At 44.2% G+C, this 24276-nt stretch overlaps 1 protein-coding gene across 3 annotated transcripts in view; it reads right to left on the reverse strand.

Moving 5' to 3' along the window:
* Window positions 1-24276, reverse strand: part of LOC135548322 (myotubularin-related protein 13-like) — a 213222-nt gene that overhangs the window by 33854 nt on the left and 155092 nt on the right. For 2 of the 3 annotated variants that reach the window (XM_064977804.1, XM_064977812.1), the window contains exon 30: window positions 23626-23700. The exons of the other annotated variant lie outside the window; for it this stretch is intronic. In XM_064977804.1, the coding sequence (XP_064833876.1) occupies window positions 23626-23700 (75 nt within the window). The remainder of the gene's footprint in view (window positions 1-23625; window positions 23701-24276) is intronic. 3 annotated transcript variants of the gene reach the window in all.

The following is a 24276-nucleotide window of genomic DNA, read 5'->3' on the forward strand; positions in this document are numbered from 1 at the left end:
ACGAGAGAAAAAGAGAGAAAAGAGAAAACGAAAGAGAGAGAAACGAGAGAGAACGAGAGAGAGAGAACGAGAGAGAGAGAGAAAGAGAGAGAGAGAGAGAGAGAGAGAAAACGAGAGAAGAACGAGAGAGAGAGAACGAGAGAGAGAACGAAAACGAGAGAAAACGAGAGAGAGAGAACGAGAGAGAACGAGAAGAAGAGAGAGAAAACGAGAGAGAGAGAGAGAAGAGAGAGAAACGAGAGAGAGAGAAAAGAGAGAGAACGAGAGAGAGAGAAACGAGAGAGAGAAGAGAGAGAACGAGAGAGAGAGAGAGAAACGAGAGAGAAGAGAGAGAAACGAGAGAAACGAGAGAGAAAGAGAGAGAGAAGAGAGAGAGAGAACGAGAGAGAGAAAAGAGAGAGAAACGAGAGAGAAGAGAGAGAGAGAGAGAGAAACGAGAGAGAAACGAGAGAGAGACGAGAGAGAACGAGAGAGAGAAGAGAGAGAGAAAACGAGAGAGACGAGAGAAAACGAGAGAGAACGAGAGAGAGCGAAGAGAGAGAGAACGAGAGAGAGAACGAGAGAGAAGAGAGAAGACGAGAGAGAGAAAACGAGAGAAAACGAGAGAGAGAGAGAGAAACGAGAGAGAGAGAGAAAACGAGAGAGAGAAACGAGAGAGAAACGAGAGAGAGAAACGAGAGAGAGAAACGAGAGAGAGAGAAGAGAGACGAGAGAGAAACGAGAGAGAGAAACGAGAGAGAAGAGAGAGAGAGAACGAGAGAGAACGAAAACGAGAGAGAAGAAAACGAGAGAAAACGAAGAGAAAAGAGAGAAAACGAGAGAGAGAAAACGAGAACGAGAAGAAAGAGAGAGAGAAAGAGAGAGAAAACGAGAAAGAGAAGAAAGAGAGAAAACGAGAGAGAAAACGAAGAGAGAAACGAGAGAACGAGAGAAACGACGAGAACGAGAGAGAGAGAGAGAGAGAAAAGAAGACGAGAGAGAGAGAAACGACGAAGAGAAAACGAGAGAGAACGAGAAGAGACGAGAGAGAGAGAGAGAGAAAACGAGAGAGAAAACGAGAGAGAAACGAGAGAGAGAGAAAACGAGAGAAGAAGAAGAGAGAGAGAGAGAGAACGAGAAGAAAACGAGAGAGAACGAGAGAGAGAAAACGAGAGAAAGAGAGAGAAAACGAGAGAGAGAAAAAGAGAAACGAAAGAAAACGAAAACGAGAGAAGAAAACGAGAGAGAAAAACGAGAGAGAAAACGAAGAAAACGAAGAGAAAACGAGAGAAAAACGAAGAAAACGAGAAGAGAAAACGAAAGACGAAAACGAAGAGAAAACGAGAGAGAAAACGAAGAGAAAACGAGAGAAACGAGAAAACGAGAGAAAACGAGAGAGAGAAAACGAGAGAAAACGAAGAGAAAACGAGAAAACGAGAAAACGAGAAAACGAGAGAAACGAGAAGAGAACGAGAGAACGAGAGAAAACGAGAGAAACGAAGAGAGAGAAACGAGAGAGAAGAAAACGAGAAGAGAAAACGAGAGAGAAACGAGAAAACGAGAGAGAACGAAAGAAAACGAGAGAAAACGAAGAGAGAGAAACGAGAGAGAAAAACGAGAGAGAGAGAGAGAAAACGAGAGAGAGAAAAGAGAGAAGAACGAGAGAGAGAAGACGAGAGAGAAAACGAGAGAGAAACGAAGAGACGAAAGAGAGAGAAAACGAGAGAGAAAAGAAAACGAGAAAACGAGAAAGAGAAAGAGAGAGAAAACGAGAGAAACGAGAGAGAGAAAGAGAAGAAGAACGAGAAAGAAAACGAAGAGAAAACGAGAGAGAGAAAACGAGAAAAGAGAGAAACGAGAGAAAACGAAGAGAAAAACGAAAAGAAAACGAAGAGAGAAAACGAAGAGAGAAACGAAGAGAAAACGAGAGAAAACGAGAGAGAAAGAAGAGAAAACGAGAGAGAAAACGAAAGAGAAAACGAGAGAAAACGAGAGAACGAGAAACGAAGAAAACGAGAGAGAAAACGAGAGAAACGAAGAGAGAGAAAGAGAGAGAAAACGAGAAAAACGAGAGAGAGAAAACGAGAGAGAGAGAAACGAGAGAGAGAGAACGAGAGAGAGAGAGAGAGAGAAGAACGAGAGAGAGAGAACGAGAGAGAGAAGAAGAGAGAAAGAGAGAACGAACGAGAGAGAAAACGAGAGAGAGAAAACGAGAGAGAGACGAAAGAGAAGAAAAGAGAAGAGAGAAGAGAGAAAACGAGAGAGAGAGAACGAGAGAGAGAACGAGAGAGAAGAAAAGAGAAAACGAGAGAGAGAAAACGAGAGAGAGAAGAGAGAACGAGAAGAGAGAGAACGAGAAGAGAAAACGAGACGAGAGAGAGAGAACGAGAGAACGAGAAAACGAGAGAGAGAACGAGAGAGAAAACGAGAGAACGAGAGAGAGAGAAAACGAGAGAGAAACGAGAGAACGAGAGAAACGAGAGAGAGAAAACGAGAGAGAAAACGAAGAAAACGAGAAACGAGAGAAAACGAGAAAGAGAAAACGAGAGAAAGAGAAACGAGAGAAAACGAGAGAGAAAACGAGAGAGAGAGAGAAGAACGAAGAGAGAGAAACGAAGAGAAACGAGAGAGAGAAACGAGAAAACGAGAGAGAGAGAAAACGAGAGAGAGAGAGAAAACGAGAAAACGAGAGAACGAAGAGAGAGAAAACGAGAGAGAAGAAAAACGAAGAGAGAACGAGAAAACGAGAAGAGAAACGAGAGAGAGAGACGAGAGAAAACGAGAGAAAACGAGAAAACGAGAGAGAGAAACGAGAGAAACGAGAGAAACGAGAAAACGAGAGAGAAAACGAAGAAAACGAGAGAAAACGAGAAACGAAGAGAAAACGAGAGAAAAGACGAGAAAAGAGAAGAGAGAGAAAACGAGAGAGAGAGAACGAGAGAAGAGAAAACGAGAAAGAGAGAGAACGAAGAGAAAACGAGAGAGAGAGAAACGAGAGAGAGAAGAGACGAGAGAGAGAGAGAAAACGAGAAGACGAGAAACGAGAGAGAAGAGAGAGAAAACGAGAGAAAGAGAGAAGAACGAGAGAGAAAACGAGAGAGAAAACGAGAAAAGAGAAAACGAGAGAGAGAAACGAGAAGAGAAAACGAGAGAGAGAGAACGAGAAGAGAAAACGAGAGAGAAAACGAGAAAACGAGAGAGAGAAAACGAGAGAAGAAGAGAAAACGAGAAAAGAAAACGAGAGAGAGAAAACGAGAGAGAGAAACGAGAAAAGAGAGAAACGAGAGAAGAGAGAAAACGAGAGAGAGAAAGAAAAAGAACGAAGAAGAGAAACGAGAGAGAAACGAGAAACGAGAAAAGAGAAAACGAGAGAAGAAAACGAGACGAAGAAGAGAACGAGAGAGAGAAAACGAGAGAGAGAGAGAAACGAGAGAGAAAACGAGAGAAACGAGAGAGAGAAACGAGAGAGAGAACGAAGAGAAAACGAGAGAAACGAGAAACGAGAGAGAAAACGAGAGAGAGAGAAGAAACGAAAACGAGAGAAACGAGAGAGAAACGAGAGAAGAAACGAGAGAGAAACGAGAAGAGAAAACGAGAGAGAGAAAACGAAGAAAACGAGAGAGAAACGAGAGAAACGAGAAACGCGAGAAAGAGAAGAGAGAGAGAGAAGACGAGAAAACGAAGAGAAACGAGAAAACGAAGAGAAAACGAGAGAAAACGAAGAAAACGAGAGAGAAACGAGAGAAAACGAGAAAACGAGAAAGAAAAAGAGAAACGAGAGAAGAGAAGAAGAGAAAACGAGAAGAAACGAGAGAGAAACGAAAGAGAACGAACGAGAAAACGAGAAAGAGAAAACGAGAGAAAAGAGAAGAGAAGAGAAGAAAAGAAAACGAGAGAGAAAACGAGAAAAACGAGAACGAAAGAGAAAACGAGAGAGAAAACGAGAGAAGAGAAAACGAGAAGAAAACGAGAGAAAACGAGAGAGAGAAAACGAGAGAGAGAACGAACGAGAGAGAACGAGAGAGAAAACGAGAGAGAACGAGAGAGAAGAAGAGAGAGAAAACGAGAGAGAGAGAAAACGAGAGAGAGAGAACGAGAGAAAAGAGAGAGAGAAAAGAGAGAGAAAGAGAAAAAGAGAGAAAAGAGAGAAAACGAGAGAAAACGAGAGAGAGAGAACGAGAAAAGAGAAAACGAGAGAGAAGAGAACGAGAAAACGAGAGAGAAACGAGATAACGAGAGAGAGAACGAGAGAGAAAACGAGAGAGAGAAAACGAAGAGAACGAGAAACGAGAAGAAAACGAGAGAAAACGAGAAGAAAACGAAGAAACGAGAGAAACGAGAGAAAACGAGAGAGAGAAAACGAGAAAACGAGAAGAAAACGAAGAGAAAACGAGAGAAAAGAAGAAAACGAAGAGAAGAAACGAAGAGAGAGAAAACGAGAGAGAAAACGAAAGAAAACGAGAGAAGAAAACGAGAAAACGAGAAACGAGAGAGAAAACGAGAGAAAACGAGAGAAACGAGAGAGAAAACGAAGAGAAGAGAAAACGAGAGAGAGAAAACGAGAGAACGAGAAGAAAACGAAAGAGAAAACGAGAGAGAGAGAGAAAACGAGAGAGAAAACGAGAAAACGAGAAAACGAGAGAAAAAAGAAAAGAGAGAAAACGAGAGAGAACGAGAAAACGAGAGAACGAAGAGAAACGAGAGAGAGAAAACGAGAGAGAGAGAAAACGAGAGAGAGAAAAGAAAACGAGAGAACGAGAGAGAGAAGAGAGAAACGAGAGAGAGAAACGAGAGAGAGAGAAACGAGAGAGAGAGAGAACGAGAGAAGAGAGAGAGAAGAGAGAACGAGAGAGAGAGACGAGAGAGAGAGAAGAGAGAAAACGAAGAGAAACGAGAGAAACGAGAGAGAAACGAGAGAAAACGAGAAAACGAGAGACGAGAGAAACGACGACGAGAGAAACGAGAGAGAGAGAGAGAAACGAGAAGAGAGAGAGAACGAGAGAGAGAGAGAGAACGAAGAGAGAGAGAAACGAGAGAGAGAGAGAACGAGAGAGAAAGAGAGAGAGAGAGAAGAGAACGAGAGAGAGAGAGAAACGAGAGAGACGAGAGAGAAAACGAGAGAAACGAGAGAAACGAGAGAGAGAAGAAGAGAGAAACGAGAGAACGAGAGAGAGAAACGAGAGAGAAAACGAGAGAGAGAGAGAGAAACGAGAGAGAGAGAAAACGAGAGAGAGAGACGAGAGAGAGCGAGAGAGAGAGACGAGAGAAAACGAGAGAGAGAGAGAAAACGAGAGAAACGAGAGAGAAGAACGAGAGAGAAAAACGAGAGAGAGAGAACGAGAAAACGAGAAAACGAGAGAGAGAGAAACGAAAGAGAGAGAAACGAGAGAGAGAAAACGAGAGAGAAAACGAAGAGAAAACGAGAGAGAAAACGAGAGAAGAACGAGACGAGAGAGAGAGAAAAGAGAGAGAAACGAAGAGAGAGAAGAAAGAGAGAGAAACGAGAGAAAACGAGAGAGAAAACGAGAGAAACGAGAGAGAGAAAACGAGAGAGAAGACGAGAAGAGAGAAACGAGAGAGAAAACGAGAGAGAAAACGAAGAAAAGAGAGAGAAAGAAGAGAAACGAGAGAGAAACGAGAAAAGAGAGAAGAAAACGAAGAGAAAACGAGAGAGAAAACGAAGAGAAAACGAGAGAAAAGAGAAAACGAGAGAAAACGAGAAAACGAGAGAGAAACGAAGAAAACGAGAAAACGAGAAAGAAAACGAAGAAAACGAGAGAAAACGAGAGAAAAGAGAGAAGAAAAAGAGAGAAAACGAGAGAGAAACGAGAGAAGAAAACGAGAAAACGAGAGAGAAAACGAAGAAAACGAGAGAAAACGAGAAAAGAGAGAAAACGAAGAGACGAAGAAGAGAAAACGAGAGAGAAAACGAGAAGAAAACGAGAGAAACGAAGAGAAGAAGAGAAAAGAGAAAAAGAAGAAAACGAAAAGAGAGAAAACGAAGAGAAAACGAAGAAGAGAAGAAGAGAAGAGAGAAAACGAGAGAAAACGAGAAAACGAGAGAAAACGAGAAAACGAACGAGAGAAGAAAACGAGAAAACGAGAGAAAACGAAGAGAAAACGAGAGAAGAAAACGAAGAAAACGAGAGAGAAGAAAACGAGAAAACGAGAAAACGAGAGAGAAGAAAGAGAAACGAGAGAAAAACGAAGAAAACGAGAAACGAAAAACGAAGAAAACGAGAGAAAACGAGAGAAAAGAGAGAAACGAGAGAGAAAACGAGAAGAGAGAGAGAAAACGAAGAGAGAGAGAAAACGAAGAAAACGAAAACGAGAAAACGAGAAAACGAGAGAAAACGAGAAAAGAGAAAACGAAAACGAAGAGAAGAGAGAGAGAAAACGAGAGAGAAAACGAAGAGAAGAAACGAGAAGAACGAGAACGAGAGAAAACGAGAAAAGAAAACGAGAGAGAAGAAACGAGAAAGAGAGAAGAAGAGAAAGAAAACGAGAGAAGACGAGAGAGAAACGAGAAGAAAGAGAAAGAGAAAACGAGAGAGAAGAGAGAAACGAGAGAGAAAACGAGAGAAAACGAGAGAAGAAGAACGAGAGAAAACGAGAGAGAGAGAAAACGAAAACGAGAAACGAGAGAAACGAGAAGAGAAACGAGAGAAGAGAGAGAGAACGAGAGAGAAACGAGAGAGAAAGAAGAGAGAACGAGAGAGAAACGAGAAAGAAAACGAGAGAGAGAAACGAGAGAGAGAGAAGACGAAGAGAACGAGAGAGAAGAAAACGAGAGAAAACGAGAGAAAAAGAGAGAAAACGAGAAAACGAGAGAGAAAAGAGAGAAACGAACGAGAGAAAACGAGAAAAGAGAAACGAAGAACGAAAGAGAGAAACGAGAAGAGAACGAAAGAGAGAGAAAACGAAGAAGAGAAAACGAAGAGAAAACGAGAGAAACGAAGAAAACGAGAGAAAAGAGAAAACGAGAAAAGAGAAAACGAAGAGAAAACGAAGAGAAAACGAGAAGAGAGAAAACGAGAGAAAACGAGAAGAGAAGAGAAAAGAAAAGAGAGAGAAAACGAAGAGAGAACGAGAGAAAACGAGAGAAAACGAGAGAAAAGAGAGAAAACGAGAGAGAAAACGAGAGACGAGAGAAACGAGAGAGAGAACGAGAGAGAGAAAGAGAGAGAAGAGAGAGAGAGAGAACGAGAGAGAGAACGAGAGAGAGAGAACGAGACGAGAGAGAGAGAGAGAGAGAAACGAGAAACGAGAGAGAGAAACGAGAGAGAGAGAGAGAAAGAGAGAGAGAAACGAGAGAGAGAGAGAACGAAGAGAACGAGAGAAACGAGAGAAACGAGAGAGAAACGAGAGAGAGAGAACGAAGAGAGAGAGAGAAACGAGAGAAACGAGAGAAGAAGAGAAAAGAGAAGAAGAGAACGAGAGAGAACGAGAGAGAGAACGAGAGAGAGAGAGAGAAAACGAGAGAGAAACGAGAGAGAGAAACGAGAGAGAAAACGAGAGAAAAGAGAGAGAAAACGAGAGAAAGAGAAAACGAGAGAAAACGAGAGAAACGAGACGAAACGAGAAAACGAGAGAAAACGAAAAGAGAAAACGAAAAGAGAAGAGAAACGAGAGAAAACGAGAGAGAAACGAAAACGAGAAGAAAACGAAGAAAACGAGAAAACGAGAAGAAAACGAGAGAAAACGAGAGAAAACGAGAGAAGAAACGAGAGAGAAAACGAGAGAGAAAAGAGAAAACGAAGAGAGAAACGAGAGAAAACGAAGAAAACGAAAAGAGAAAACGAGAAAACGAGAAAAGAGAGAAAACGAGAAAAAGAAAGAAGACGAAAAGAGAGAGAAACGAGAGAAAACGAGAGAGAGAGAACGAGAGAAGAAAACGAGAGAGAAAACGAGAGAGAAAAGAGAAAACGAGAGAGAGAGAAAACGAGAGAGAGAGAAAACGAGAGAAGAGAGAAACGAGAGAAGAAAACGAGAGAAAACGAGAGAGAGAAGAGAGAAGAAAACGAGAGAGAAAACGAGAGAAAACGAGAGAGAAACGAGAGAAAAGAGAGAGAGAGAACGAGAGAAAACGAGAACGAAGAAACGAGAGAGAAAACGAGAGAAAACGAGAGAAGAGAGAAAACGAGAGAGAGAGAAGAGAACGAGAGAGAGAGAGAAACGAGAGAGAAGAGAGAGAGAGAGAGAAAACGAGAGAAACGAGAGAGAAAACGAGAAAACGAGAGAAAACGAGAAGAGAAAACGAGAGAGAACGAGAGAGAGAGAGAACGAGAGAGAGAGAACGAGAGAAGAGAAAACGAGAGAGAGAAAACGAGAGAGAAAACGAGAGAGACGAGAGAAAGAGAGAGAGAGAGAAAGAGAGAGAGAAAACGAGAGAGAGAGAGAGAAGAGAGAGAGAGAAACGAGAGAAAACGAGAGAGAACGAGAGAGAAGAGAGAGAAACGAGAGAGAGAGACGAGAGAAACGAGAGAGAGAGCGAGAGAGAAAACGAGAAAACGAGAGAGAGAAGAGAGAACGAGAGAGAAAACGAGAGAGAAGAGAGAAAACGAGAGAGAGAAACGAGAGAGAGAAGAGAGAGAAAAGAGAGAGAGAGAGAGAACGAGAGAACGAGAGAGAAAACGAGAGAGAAAACGAGAGAGAAGAGAGAGAGAGAAAACGAGAGAAAACGAGAGAAGAAGAGAGAAAACGAAAAGAAAGAGAGAAAACGAGAGAGAGAAAACGAGAAGAAAACGAGAGAAAACGAGAGAAACGAGAGAAACGAGAAAGAAAACGAAGAGAAAAGAAAACGAGAAAACGAGAGAAAAACGAGAACGAGAGAAAACGAGAAAAGAGAGAGAAAACGAGAGAAAACGAGAGAAAACGAGAGAGAGAGAGAAAACGAAGAAAACGAGAGAACGAGAGAAAACGAGAAGAAAACGAAGAGAAAAGAGAAGAAAACGAAGAGAAAACGAGAGAGAGAGAAAACGAGAGAGAAAACGAGAGAAAACGAGAGAAAACGAGAGAAGAGAAACGAAGAGAAAACGAGAGAAAACGAGAGAAAACGAGAGAGAAAACGAAGAAAACGAAGAAAACGAAACGAGAGAAAACGAAGAGAAAACGAAGAGAGAAAACGAGAGAGAAAACGAGAAACGAGAAAACGAGAGAAAACGAGAGAGAAAACGAAGAAAACGAGAAAAGAGAGAAAACGAGAGAGACGAGAAAACGAGAGAGAAAACGAGAGAGAGAAAACGAGAGAGAAAACGAGAGAGAAAAGAGAAAACGAGAAAACGAAGAAAACGAAGAAAACGAAGAAAACGAGAAAGAAAAGAAAACGAAAACGAGAAAACGAAGAAGAAAACGAGAGAAACGAGAGAAAACGAGAGAAGAAAACGAGAGAAGAGAACGAAGAGAGAAAACGAGAAGAGAAACGAGAAGAGAAAACGAGAAAAGAAAACGAGAGAACGAGAGAGAGAAGAGAAAACGAGAGAGAAAACGAGAGAGAAAACGAGAGAGAACGAGAGAGAAAACGAGAGAGAAAACGAGAGAAAACGAGAGAAAACGAGAGAAAACGAGAGAAGAGAGAAACGAGAAGAGAAGAGAAAACGAGAGAAAACGAGAAGAGAGAGAACGAGAGAGAAAACGAGAGAGAAAGAAAACGAAGAAAAGAGAGAGAGAAAACGAGAGAAAAGAGAAAACGAGAGAGAAAACGAGAGAGAGAACGAGAGAGAAAACGAGAGAGAGAGAGAAAACGAGAGAGAGAAAGAGAGAGAGAACGAGAGAGAGAGAAAACGAGAGAGAGAGAGAAAACGAGAGAAAACGAGAGAGAGAGAAACGAGAGAGAGAAAAGAGAGAGAAACGAGAGAGAGAAAACGAGAGAAAAGAAGAAAACGAGAGAGAGAGAAACGAGAGAAAACGAGAGAGAGAGAAGAGAAAGAAAACGAGAAAACGAGAAAACGAGAGAAAACGAGAAGAGAAAACGAGAGAAACGAAAACGAGAGAGAAGACGAGAGAGAAGAGAGAAAACGAGAAACGAGAGAGAAAAGAAGAGAACGAGAGAAAACGAGAGAGAGAGAGAGAGAGAGAGAAAACGAGAGAGAAGAGAGAAAACGAGAACGAAGAGAAGAGAGAGAAAACGAGAGAGAGAGAAAAGAGAAAGAGAGAAAACGAGAGAAAACGAGAGAGAAACGAGAGAGAGAAAACGAGAAACGAGAGAAAGCGAGAGAGAAAAGAGAGAACGAGAGAGAGAAAACGAGAGAAACGAGAGAGAGAGAAAACGAGAGAGAGAAAACGAGAGAGAGAAACGAGAGAGAAGAACGAAGAGAAAACGAGAGAGAGAGAGAGAGAGAACGAGAGAGACGAGAGACGAGAGAAGAGAGAGAGAAAACGAGAGAGAAGAAACGAGAGAGAAACGAGAGAAACGAGAGAGAAAACGAAGAAGAGAGAAAACGAGAGAGAGAAACGAGAGAGAAAACGAAGAGAAAGAGAGAGAGAAGAAAGAGAAAAGAAAGAGAAACGAGAGAAGAAAACGAGAAAAGAGAAAACGAGAGAAAACGAGAGAGAGAGAAACGAGAGAAGAACGAAAACGAAGAGAAACGAGAGAGAAGAAAACGAGAGAAAACGAGAGAAGAGAAACGAGAGAAAACGAGAAAACGAGAGAGAACGAGAAAACGAGAGAAAACGAGAGAGAGAGAAAACGAGAGAAAACGAAGAGAAAACGAGAAGAAAACGAGAAAAACGAGAACGAGCGAAAAACGAGAAGAAAACGAGAGAAAACGAGAGAGAAAACGAAGAGAAAACGAGAGAGAACGAAGAGAGAGAGAAACGAGAGAGAGAGAACGAACGAGAGAAAGAGAGAGAACGAGAGAAAGAGAGAGAAGAAAACGAGAGAGAGAAACGAGAGAGAGAAACGAGAAGAGAGAGAGACGAGAGAAAACGAGAGAGAAAACGAGAGAAAGAGAGAAGAGAGAGAAAACGAGAGAGAAGAGAGAACGAGAAAGAGAGAAAACGAGAGAGAGAACGAGAGAACGAAGAGAGAAGAGAAAACGAGAGAGAAGAACGAGAGAGAGAGAAACGAGAGAGAGAAAACGAGAGAGAGAAGAAACGAGAGAGAAGCGAGAGAGAAGAGAAAACGAGAAAACGAGAGAGAGAGAAAACGAGAGCGAAAGAGAGAAAACGAGAAAAAGAGAGAAAACGAGAGAAAACGAGAGAAGAAGAAAACGAAGAGAGAAAACGAGAGAAAACGAGAGAACGAGAAGAGAGAGAAAACGAGAAACGAACGAGAAAACGAGAGAAGAAGAGAACGAGAGAAACGAGAGAACGAAAACGAGAGAGAAAACGAGAAGAAAACGAGAGAGAAAACGAGAAAACGAGAAAACGAAGAAGAGAAAACGAGAGAACGAGAGAGAGAACGAGAGAGAGAACGAAGAGAGAACGAGAGAGAGCGAAGACGAGAGAGAGAGAGAACGAGAGAGAAGAAAGAGAACGAGAAGAGAGAACGAGAGAGAAAACGAGAGAAAACGAGAGAGAAACGAGAGAAAACGAGAGAAGACGAACGAGAAGAAGAACGAGAGAAACGAGAGAGAGAGAAACGAGAGAGAGAAACGAGAGACGAGAGAACGAGAGAGAAAGAGACGAGAGAGAGAGAGAGAGAAACGAGAGAGAGAACGAAGAAACGAGAGAGAGCGAGACGACGAGAGAGAAACGAACGAGAGAACGAGAGAGAGAACGAGAGAGAGAGAAAACGAGAGAGAGAGAACGAGAGAGAACGAGAGAGAAAACGAGAGAAGAGAAGAGAACGAGAAAACGAGAGAAACGAGAGAGAGAGAGAACGAGAGAGAGAACGAGAGAACGAGAGAAAACGAGAGAGAGAGAACGAGAGAAACGAAGAGAGAAACGAGAAGAGAGAGAACGAAGAGAGAAGAACGAGAGAAAACGAGAGAGAGAAAGAAAAACGAGAGAAAACGAAGAAAAAACGAGAGAGAAAACGAGAGAGAAAGAGAAAACGAGAGAGAAACGAGAAGAAAACGAGAAGAGAGAAAACGAGAGAGAGAGAACGAGAAAGAGAGACGAGAACGAGAGAGCGAGAAAACGAGAGAAAACGAGAAACGAGAGAACGAAGAGAGAGAGAACGAGAGAGAGAACGAGAACGAGAAAACGAGAGAGAGAACGAGAGAGAGAACGAACGAGAGAAAACGAGAAGAGAAAACGAGAAGAACGAAGAAAACGAGAGAAAACGAGAGAAAACGAAACGAGAAAACGAGAAAGAGAAAACGAGAGAGAGAAAACGAGAGAGAGAGAGAAACGAGAGAGAGAGAACGAGAGAGAAAACGAGAAGAGAGAAACGAGAGAGAAGAGAGAAAACGAGAGAAAACGAGAAGAGAAAACGAGAGAAGAGAAGAGAAAACGAGAGAGAGAAAAACGAGAGAGAAAGAGAACGAAGACGAGAGAAAAGAGAGAACGAGAAGAGAAAACGAGAGAAAGAGACGAAGAAACGAAGAAGAGAGAGAGAACGAGAGAGAGAGAACGAGAAGAGAAGAGAGCGAGAGAAAAGAAAACGAGAGAAACGATAGAAAACGAGAGAGAACGAGAAAAACGAAGAAAACGAAGAGAAAACGAGAGAAAACGAGAAGAAGAAGAACGAAGAGAAAACGAGAAGAACGAGAGAGAACGAGAAAAGAGAAAACGAAGAAGAAAACGAGAAGAGAAAACGAGAAGAGAAAAGAAAACGAGAAGAAAACGAAGAAGAGAAACGAAGAGAAAACGAGAGAAAACGAAGAGAGAGAACGAGAGAGAAGAAAACGAGAGAGAGAAAACGAGAGAAGAACGAGCGAGAGAGAAGGAAAGAGAGAAGAAAACGAGAGAGAAGAGAACGAGAGAGAAAAGAAAACGAGAGAGAAAACGAGAGAAACGAAGAGAGAAACGAGAAAACGAGAGAAAACGAGAGAAGAGAAAACGAGAGAGAGAAAACGAGAGAGAGAACGAGAGAGAGAGAACGAGAGAAAGAGAGAACGAGAGAGAGAGAACGAGAGAACGAGAGAGAACGAGAGAACGAGAGAACGAGAGAACGAGAGAAAGAGAACGAGAGAAGAACGAGAGAACGAGAGAGAACGAGAGAGAGAGAACGAGAGAACGAGAGAGAACGAGAGAGAACGAGAGAGAGAAACGAAGAGAGAGAGAAAGAGAGAGAACGAGAGAGAACGAGAGAAGAGAGAAAACGAGAGAACGAGAGAGAACGAGAGAGAGAACGAGAGAACGAGAGAGAGAGAACGAGAGAGAGAGAAAACGAGAGAGAGAGAGAACGAGAGAGAAAAACGAGAGAGAGAGAACGAAGAGAGAGAGAGAACGAGAGAAGAGAGAGAACGAGAGAGAACGAGAGAGAACGAGAGAGAACGAGAGAGAGAACGAGAGAGAGAAACGAGAGAGAACGAGAGAGAGAGAACGAGAGAGAGAGAACGAAGAGAGAGAACGAGAAGAGAGAGAGAGAGAACGAGAGAGAGAGAACGAAGAGAGAAAACGAGAGAACGAGAGAGAGAGAGAACGAGAAAAGAGAGAGAACGAGAGAGAGAAGAGAGAGAGAGAGAGAAACGAGAGAGAGAAGAAACGAGAGAGAACGAGAGAGAGAGAACGAGAGAGAGAAACGAGAGAAAGAGAAAACGAGAGAGAGAGAAACGAGAGAGAGAGAGAAGAGAGAGAAACGAGAGAGAAAACGAGAGAGAGAGAGAGAGAACGAGAAGAACGAGAGAGAGAAGAGAGAACGAGAGAGAGAACGAGAGAGAGAGAGACGAGAACGAGAGAGAAAAGAGAGAGAGAGAAGAGAAGAGAGAGAACGAGAGAGAGAGAGAGAGAACGAGAGAGAGAGAGAGAGAACGAGAGAGAGAGAGAGAGAACGAAGAGAGAGACGAAACGAAAAGAGAGAGAGAGAGAGAATGAGAGAGAGAGAAGAGAGAACGAGAGAGAGAATGAGCGAGAGAACGAGAGAGAGAACGAGAACGAGAACGAGAGAGAGAACGAGAGAGAGAGAACGAGAGAGAGAGAGAACGAGAGAGAGAGAGAACGAGAAGAGAGAACGAGAGAGAGAACGAGAGAGAGAGAGAGAGAACGAGAGAGAGAGAGAGAGAGAACGAGAGAGAGAACGAGAACGAGAGAGAGAGAGAGAGAGAACGAGAGAGAGAGAACGAGAGAGAGAGAGAGAACGAGAGAGAGAAGAAGAGAGAGAGAGAGAACGAGAGAGAGAACGAGAGAGAGAGAGAGAGAGAGAGAGAGAGAGAGAGAGAGAGAGAGAGAAGAGAGAGAAGAGAGAACGAGAGAGAGAGAACGAGAGAGAGAGAGAGAGAGAAGAGAACGAGAGAGAGAGAGAAGAGAGAACGAGAGAGAGAGAGAACGAGAGAGAGAACGAGAACGAGAGAGAGAACGAGAACGAGAGAGAGAACGAGAGAGAGAGAGAACGAGAGAGAGAGAGAACGAGAGAGAGAGAGAACGAGAGAGAGAGAGAAGAGAGAACGAGAGAACGAGAGAAGAGAGACGAGAGAGAGAGAGAGAACGAGAGAGAGAGAGAGAACGAGAGAGAGAGAGAGAACGAGAGAGAGAGAGAGAACGAGAGAGAGAGAGAGAACGAGAGAGAGAGAGAACGAGAGAGAGAGAGAGAGAACGAGAGAGAGAGAGAGAGAACGAGAGAGAGAGAGAGAGAACGAGAGAGAGAGAGAGAACGAGAGAGAGAGAGAGAACGAGAGAGAGAGAGAGAACGAGAGAGAGAGAGAGAACGAGTGAGAGAGAGAGAACGAGTGAGAGAGAGAGAACGAGAGAGAGAGAGAGAACGAGTGAGAGAGAGAGAACGAGTGAGAGAGAGAGAACGAGTGAGAGAGAGAGAACGAGTGAGAGAACGAGTGAGAGAACGAGTGAGAGAGAGAGAACGAGTGAGAGAGAGAGAACGAGTGAGAGAGAGAGAACGAGTGAGAGAACGAGTGAGAGAACGAGTGAGAGAGAGAGAACGAGTGAGAGAGAGAGAACGAGTGAGAGAACGAGTGAGAGAACGAGTGAGAGAGAGAGAACGAGTGAGAGAGAGAGAACGAGTGAGAGAGAGAGAACGAGTGAGAGAACGAGTGAGAGAACGAGAGAGAGAGAACGAGAGAGAGAGAGAGAACGAGTGAGAGAGAGAGAACGAGTGAGAGAACGAGTGAGAGAACGAGTGAGAGAGAGAGAACGAGTGAGAGAGAGAGAACGAGTGAGAGAGAGAGAACGAGTGAGAGAACGAGTGAGAGAACGAGTGAGAGAGAGAGAACGAGTGAGAGAGAGAGAACGAGTGAGAGAACGAGAGAGAGAGAGAGAACGAGAGAGAGAGAGAACGAGTGAGAGAGAGAGAACGAGTGAGAGAACGAGTGAGAGAACGAGTGAGAGAGAGAGAACGAGTGAGAGAGAGAGAGAGAACGAGTGAGAGAACGAGAGAGAACGAGGAGAGAGAACGAGAGAGAGAGAGAACGAGTGAGAGAACGCAGTGAGAGAGAGAGAGAAGTGAGAGAGAGAACGAGTGAGAGAACGAGTGAGAGAACGAGAGTGAGAGAGAACGAGTGAGAGAGAGAGAACGAGTGAGAGAGAGAGAACGAGAGAACGAGAGAGAACGAGTGAGAGAGAGAGAACGAGTGAGAGAGAGAGAAACGAGTGAGAGAGAACGAGTGAGAGAGAGAGAACGAGAAGAGAGAACGAGTGAGAGAACGAGAACGAGAGAGAGAGAGAGAACGAGTGAGAGAGAGAGAACGAGTGAGAGAACGAGTGAGAGAACGAGTGAGAGAACGAGTGAGAGAGAGAGAACGAGTGAGAGAGAGAGAACGAGTGAGAGTGAGAGAACGAGTGAGAGTGAGAGAACGAGTGAGAGTGAGAGAACGAGTGAGAGTGAGAGAACGAGTGAGAGAACGAGAACGAGTGAGAGAACGAGTGAGAGAACGAGTGAGAGAGAGAGAACGAGTGAGAGAGAGAGAACGAGTGAGAGAGAGAGAACGAGTGAGAGAACGAGAGAGAGAACGAGTGAGAGAACGAGAGAGAGAACGAGTGAGAGAGAGAGAACGAGAGAGAGAACGAGTGAGAGAACGAGAGAGAGAACGAGAAGAGAGAGAGAGAACGAGAGAGAGAGAACGAGAACGAGAGAGAGAGAACGAGAGAGAGAGAGAACGAGAACGAGAGAGAGAGAGAACGAGAACGAGAGAGAGAGAACGAGAACGAGAGAGAGAGAACGAGAACGAGAGAGAGAGAACGAGAAAGAGAGAACGAGAACGAGAGAGAGAGAGAACGAGAACGAGAGAGAGAGAACGAGAGAGAGAGAACGAGAGAGAGAGAGAGAGAACGAGAGAACGAGAGAGAGAACGAGAGAACGAGAGAGAGAACGAGAGAACGAGAGAACGAGAGAACGAGAGAGAGAACGAGAGAGAGAACGAGAGAGAGAACGAGAGAACGAGAGAGAGAACGAGTGAGAGAACGAGTGAGAGAACGAGTGAGAGAACGAGTGAGAGAACGAGTGAGAGAACGAGTGAGAGAACGAGTGAGAGAACGAGTGAGAGAACGAGTGAGAGAACGAGTGAGAGAACGAGTGAGAGAACGAGTGAGAGAACGAGAGAGAGAACGAGTGAGAGAACGAGTGAGAGAACGAGTGAGAGAACGAGTGAGAGAACGAGAGAGAACGAGTGAGAGAACGAGTGAGAGAACGAGTGAGAGAACGAGAGAGAGAACGAGTGAGAGAACGAGTGAGAGAACGAGTGAGAGAACGAGAGAGAACGAGTGAGAGAACGAGTGAGAGAAACGAGAGAGAGAACGAGTGAGAGAACGAGAGAGAACGAGTGAGAGAACGAGAGAGAACGAGTGAGAGAACGAGAGAGAACGAGTGAGAGAACGAGAGAGAACGAGTGAGAGAACGAAAGAGAGAGTGAGAGAACGAGTGAGAGAACGAGTGAGAGAACGAAAGTGAGAGAACGAGTGAGAGAACGAGTGAGAGAACGAGTGAGAGAACGAGTGAGAGAACGAGTGAGAGAACGAGTGAGAGAACGAGTGAGAGAACGAGTGAGAGAACGAGTGAGAGAACGAGTGAGAGAACGAGTGAGAGAACGAGTGAGAGAACGAGTGAGAGAACGAGTGAGAGAACGAGAAGAACGAGTGAGAGAACGAGTGAGAGAACGAGTGAGAGAACGAGTGAGAGAACGAGTGAGAGAGAACGAGTGAGTGAGAGAACGAGTGAGAGAACGAGTGAGAGAACGAGAGGAGAGAACGAGTGAGAACGAGAGAGAGAACGAAAGGAGAGAACGAGAGAGAACGAGTGAGAGAACGAGTGAGAGAACGAGAGAGAACGAGTGAGAGAACGAGAGAGAACGAGTGAGAGAACGAGAGAGAACGAGTGGAGAAACGAGTGAGAGAACGAGAGAACGAGTGAGAGAACGAGTGAGAGAACGAGAGAACGAGAGAGAACGAGTGAGAGAACGAGAGAGAACGAGTGAGAGAACGAGAGAGAACGAGAACGAGAGAGAGAAGAGAGAGAACGAGAGAGAGAACGAGAGAGAGAACGAGAGAACGAGAGAGAACGAGAGAGAACGAGAGAGAGAGAGAGAGAACGAGAGAGAGAGAGAGAGAACGAGAGAGAAGAGAGAGAGAGAACGAGAGAGAGAGAGAGAGAACGAGTGAGAGAGAGAGAGAACGAGTGAGAGAGAGAGAGAACGAGTGAGAGAGAGAGAGAACGAGAGAGAGAGAGAACGAGTGAGAGAGAGAGAGAACGAGAGAGAGAGAACGAGTGAGAGAGAGAGAGAACGAGAGAGAGAGAGAGAGAACGAGAGAGAGAAGAGAGAGAGAGAACGAGAGAGAGAGAGAGAGAACGAGAGAGAGAGAGAGAGAACGAGAGAGAGAGAGAGAGAAAGAGAGAGAGAGAGAGAGAGAGAGAGAACGAGAGAGAGAGAGAGAGAACGAGAGAGAGAGAGAGAACGAGAGAGAGAGAGAGAGAACGAGAGAGAGAGAGAGAGAACGAGAGAACGAGAGAGAGAACGAGAGAGAACGAGAGAGAGAACGAGAGAGAGAACGAGAGAGAGAGAGAGAGAGAACGAGAGAGAGAGAGAGAGAACGAGAACGAGAGAGAGAGAGAACGAGAGAGAGAGAGAGAGAGAGAACGAGAGAGAGAGAGAGAGAACGAGAGAGAGAGAGAGAGAACGAGAGAGAGAGAGAGAGAACGAGAGAGAGAGAGAGAGAACGAGAGAGAGAGAGAGAGAACGAGAGAGAGAGAGAGAGAACGAGAGAGAGAGAGAGAGAACGAGAGAGAGAGAGAGAACGAGAGAGAGAGAGAGAGAACGAGTGAGAGAGAGAGAGAACGAGTGAGAGAGAGAGAGAACGAGTGAGAGAGAGAGAGAACGAGTGAGAGAGAGAGAGAACGAGAACGAGAGAGAGAGAGAGAACGAGTGAGAGAGAGAGAACGAGTGAGAGAGAGAGAGAGAGAACGAGTGAGAGAGAGAGAGAACGAGTGAGAGAGAGAGAGAACGAGTGAGAGAGAGAGAGAACGAGTGAGAGAGAGAGAGAACGAGTGAGAGAGAGAGAGAACGAGTGAGAGAGAGAGAGAACGAGTGAGAGAGAGAGAGAACGAGTGAGAGAGAGAGAGAACGAGTGAGAGAGAGAGAGAGAGAACGAGTGAGAGAGAGAGAGAACGAGTGAGAGAGAGAGAGAGAGAGAGAGAGAGAACGAGTGAGAGAGAGAGAGAACGAGTGAGAGAGAGAGAGAACGAGTGAGAGAGAGAGAGAACGAGAGAGAGAGAGAGAGAACGAGAGAGAGAGAGAGAGAACGAGTGAGAGAGAGAGAACGAGTGAGAGAGAGAGAGAACGAGTGAGAGAGAGAGAGAACGAGTGAGAGAGAGAGAGAACGAGTGAGAGAGAGAGAACGAGTGAGAGAGAGAGAACGAGTGAGAGAGAGAGAACGAGTGAGAGAGAGAGAGAACAGTGAGAGAGAGAGAGAACGAGTGAGAGAGAGAGAACGAGTGAGAGAGAGAGAACGAGTGAGAGAGAGAGAACGAGTGAGAGAGAGAGAGAACGAGTGAGAGAGAGAGAACGAGTGAGAGAGAGAGAACGAGTGAGAGAGAGAGAGAACGAGTGAGAGAGAGAGAACGAGTGAGAGAGAGAGAACGAGTGAGAGAGAGAGAACGAGTGAGAGAGAGAGAACGAGTGAGAGAGAGAGAGAGAACGAGGCAGAGAGAGAGAGAACGAGTGAGAGAGAGAGAACGAGTGAGAGAGAGAGAACGAGTGAGAGAGAGAGAACGAGTGAGAGAGAGAGAACGAGTGAGAGAGAGAGAACGAGGTGAGAGAGAGAGAACGAGTGAGAGAGAGAGAACGAGTGAGAGAGAGAGAACGAGTGAGAGAGAGAGAACGAGTGAGAGAGAGAGAACGAGTGAGAGAGAGAGAGAAAGAGAGAGAGAGAGAGAGAACGAGTGAGAGAGAGAGAGAACGAGTGAGAGAGAGAGAGAGAACGAGAGAGAGAGAGAGAACGAGTGAGAGAGAGAGAACGAGTGAGAGAGAGAGAACGAGTGAGAGAGAGAGAACGAGTGAGAGAGAGAGAGAACGAGAGAGAGAGAGAGAGAACGAGTGAGAGAGAGAGAACGAGTGAGAGAGAGAGAGATCGAGTGAGAGAGAGAGAACGAGTGAGAGAGAGAGAACGAGTGAGAGAGAGAGAACGAGTGAGAGAGAGAGAACGAGTGAGAGAGAGAGAACGAGGAGAGAGAGAGAGAACGAGTGAGAGAGAGAGAGAACGAGTGAGAGAGAGAGAGAGAACGAGAGAGAACGAAAGGGAGAGAGAGAGAACGAGTGAGAGAGAGAGAACGAGTGAGAGAGAGAGAGAACGAGAGAGTGAGAGAGAGAACGAGTGAGAGAGAGAGAACGAGTGAGAGAGAGAGAACGAGTGAGAGAGAGAGAACGAGTGAGAGAGAGAGAAGAAGAGAGTGAGAGAGAGAGAACGAGTGAGAGAGAGAGAACGAGAGAGAGAGAGAGTGAGAGAGAGAGAACGAGTGAGAGAGAGAGAACGAGTGAGAGAGAGAGAACGAGTGAGAGAGAGAGAACGAGTGAGAGAGACGAGGGAGAGAGAGAGAACGAGTGAGAGAGAGAGAACGAGTGAGAGAGAGAGAACGAGTGAGAGAGAGAGAACGAGTGAGAGAGAGAGAACGAGTGAGAGAGAGAGAACGAGTGAGAGAGAGAGAACGAGTGAGAGAGAGAGAACGAGTGAGAGAGAGAGAACGAGTTAGAGAGAGAGAACGAGTTAGAGTTGGCACCGCATGCCTGTAGAGGGCTGAAAGGCACAGGTGCTAACTAGCCTGGTTCAATACTCATGCGCTCCTCTGTCGTTATGTTTGACATGACAATGTATGACCACAGAGAGGGGTTGGTTAAGCACAAACAGCCGAGACCACCATACCGGGGAAACAGATAACGGAATGATAATGACAGAATGGCACATAATGACATCAAGACTATAGCACATTGATAAATTGAAGAATAGAATTTGGACTCTAAATCTACGGGCACAGATGTATTCATTCACTAATCCAAGGGGAAGAAACTGAAGGATGCTCATTTCTCTTTGACAAACTACGACCACCAACTACAATACAGATCTGTATATCATAGAACTTTTTGTGATAAACCATACTTCCTCCACTTTGCTTATGCTGTTGTTACTTCCCTCAGGGACCCTGTCTGAGCCAGGCTGTAGGTAGATAAGGAAAAGGACACCACATTCAGTGTTTAAGCAGCTTTGGCATTGAGTACATCGTCCAATTAAACTGCAGGATATCAATTACAACAATTTAGAGTGAGCTCTAAACCAATCAAACCATCAACCAATAGGCAGGTACCTAACATTCTAAATCCAATCTGGCCTTAAGACGGCTAGACACACATTGAACACAATGCAGAGGTTAAGCCACAGCGGCCTCATTCCCGAGCTGCCTGTCATGACTGAGCTGAGCCCATAGTACCTCCCATTGGGCCAAGACTGCTGACTGACCACATCCACAACTGCTGAGACATCACATTCAGTGACAAGTGGACCACATTTACCCTGAAGTGGACCACAGTCAGATTATTTTCCAGCACAGAAGAACCACAGCCTTGCCCAAGTGTATCAAAAGAGGAAGTGATGGGTGATACTATGAATCTCCACAGAGATACTCTCTATTACTCAAAAGAGAGATGAGCACACCAGACACAGGATACGTTTTTAACTGGTACAGGAGGCAGGAGCGTGGGTTACATACAGTGGTTGCTCCACTACAAGTTGTGATTGTGTTGCGGTACTTAAGAGGTCATTTGTGGTTTAGTACGGTACCCTGCTTCAGACCAGGGCAAGGGGGAGTTAGGAGAGCACTGATTATGCTTTTGGGTCCTACTGTGGCTCTAACTGACAATGAAAGGGTGACAAACCAAAATAGAAACTATATAGAAATTGTGCACGACTTCAGTATTACTTACTAAAACTTGTCACACTAAGGTTTTTATTATTTTATTCGGATTATTTTGCTCTTACTGTAGTACTGTAGCTCACTCCCGATCGGTCACATTGTACAGCGCCTGAGTGGTGCAACGGTCTAAGACACTACATAGCAGTGCAAGCTGTGTTGCTACAGATGCTGGTTTCTCTCTGTCTAAAAACAAATAATTCTAAATAACAAACTGTCTTTATTTACAAATTAGTAACAATGTCTCACCCCATATTCAAGAATGACCTTTTTCCTCACTCATTTTCTGTTATTTTAAACAGAAATCTACAAAATTAAATTTTTTAAACAAAGATTATTATTAATTTAGAATTCTAAAAAGCCCCATGGATATTCTCACAGATATTATTAACCATGTTATTAGCATGACAATATATATTGGTCATTGGGGTTGCCTTGTAGTTCTCCAGCTGTATCCACTGAAAGCACGCGGGATGGGCCACAGAGCTGCGCACAGAAGATAGACCTAGCTCATGGGGAAGGGAGGAGGAAGGGGGAGGGTGGACCCCCACCCCGCCACACTGGGTAGCACTAATAATCGTTATGGATCCATAAGGAATTACAATGGGAATATATATCACTGAATTACAGAAATATTGGAACAAAGTTGTCTAATGAAGGTAACAAATTGTTGCTTACTGGTAAATACTCTTAAAACACACACAGTCACGTTGTACAGCGCCATTATGGCTATTAGCAGGTAGCTGGACAATAGACTTGCCTAGGAGGGTAGGGGGAGGATTCCATTGTCAAATGTATTTCTAAGTTAGGTTGGCTGTATCAAAACCGGCAGTGATTGGTTGCAATTTCATTTTAATCCACCAGAAAAGGCAAAACATAACACCACAAAAACTATTATGTATGACATCCGACCGTGATTGGGAGTCCCATAGGGCGCCACATAACTGGCCCAGCGTTTCTCTCCCTCTAAAAACAGAAATAAATGTTTTGGCCTTTACAAATATTATTTAAGCCTTTATTCAATCACCCACTTTCGTGTTTTTGAAAACGAAATAACAAGTTGATGGCACAGTCATATAGGGGTGCCTACATATAGTTCAGTGACTCACTCATTCATGGCTTTGGATCAAAATAAATAAGTACCAACATTCTTTGATATTTATTTATTAAAAACTGTTATGGTTATCCTGACCTGGACACCATGTACAGTATTATAATAGCCCACTATGGGCTATTAGCAGACCTCTCTGTATTTTGATACTTTGTGGATGGGGCCTCCTCAGTGGCGCAGCTGCCTAAGTCACTGTATCACAATGCAAAATGTGTTGCTACAGATATCGTGCCGGCCGCCACCAGGAGACCCATGAAGCGGCTTTTGGTTTTAATTTAAAATCCTCCAATACTCTACATGTAATTATTGGAGGAGAGTCACATGTTTTTGGAGGAGAGTCACATGTTTTTCAATATACTGTAGGCCTACCATAGGCGACATGAGTCTCACTAGTGTTGAGTAATGTGATGTTAAAAGTGATGTAGGGCTTATTTATTTAAAGAGCATATTGAGGTTAAAAGCAATAGGATTTCAAGCAATAGCCTCCAACTATTTTAGCATCGTTTTGCGCTGCTCTGAGACAAGCATGATAAATCAATGAGATCTCGGTTTGGGAATTGGTTAGACTACAATTAGAAATGTTATGTTCTTAGTGTAACCTTTATTTAACTAGCTAAGTCAGTTAAGAACAAATTCTTATTTACAAAAGAAAGCCTACTCCTTCCTCCCCGTCGTGGAAATTGAACCCCAGTCTCCCGCGTATCCGCATGACACGGGGATTTTTTAGCTTTATAGCAAAGTACTGTAGCCTACACCCGACCATCACGTTGTACAGCGCCATATTTTCTGTTCCATCCTAACGGAAACCCAGGTTTTAAATTATCTAGTACAGCCACTATTGAAGGCTATCAAATACTTCTCAAAGCATCTGATGGTCAAACTAGCATTAATGGTACCAGTGGTTGGCACTTAAATAACGTGCCATCAAATTCTGCGGCACCACGGAACCTGTGCTGCAGTACGCTGCAACTTTTAAAGGACGAACCACTGTCGGATCAATGACCAGGAAATAAAACGAAGATGTTAATAAAGAGGGGTGGAGTAAGAGGGGGGAGAGATCTGAATAGAGTGGACATTTTCACTATACCTTGATTTTGGATGATCCCCTTAGTGGCAGGTTTTTGGTTTGAGTGAGTGAATAGCTTATCCCTGTACCCAAGCACTGGCAGGTAATGGGTACGGGGTGACGAGGAAAAGGGCACAGAAAGATCACAACATCAGATGGACATAACATACCAGCACACACTCAATCCCCCAACCGTAGGGGCAACATAGCGTGGCACGCAGTCATAAGGTCACCTGGGTGGTTACAACAAGGGGCCAGGACATGGGGCGCTAGGCTCCAAACTTAAGAGACCAACAGGGTTGGATGGTAGAAAGATATGAATACCAAAGTAAATATTAATTTGCAATTCAGTCTTGAGATGAACAGAATAAGGGTTGCGTGCATGACATAGTAGACCATGGTGTTGTGTTGAAACAAAGACGATGATCCAAATCCCTCAGAAGCCCCATGTTATTTGAAATATTTGAAGATTATTTAGACAAATCAAAATCCACTTAAAAAAATCCACTTAATGCTGCTGGCAATTACCGTGAAAGTCATCTTTGGGTGTAGCGATCTTGTGTTTGAATATTACAGGAACAGTGGCAACTAACCTAACAATACACTTGTGCACTTCACCTTCCAGAGAAGATTACGCAGACAGCTGCATGCCAATAACAGACATCTTATAAT

This window comes from Oncorhynchus masou, chromosome 1 (assembly GCF_036934945.1).
Source record: "Oncorhynchus masou masou isolate Uvic2021 chromosome 1, UVic_Omas_1.1, whole genome shotgun sequence".
NCBI lineage: Eukaryota > Metazoa > Chordata > Actinopteri > Salmoniformes > Salmonidae > Oncorhynchus > Oncorhynchus masou.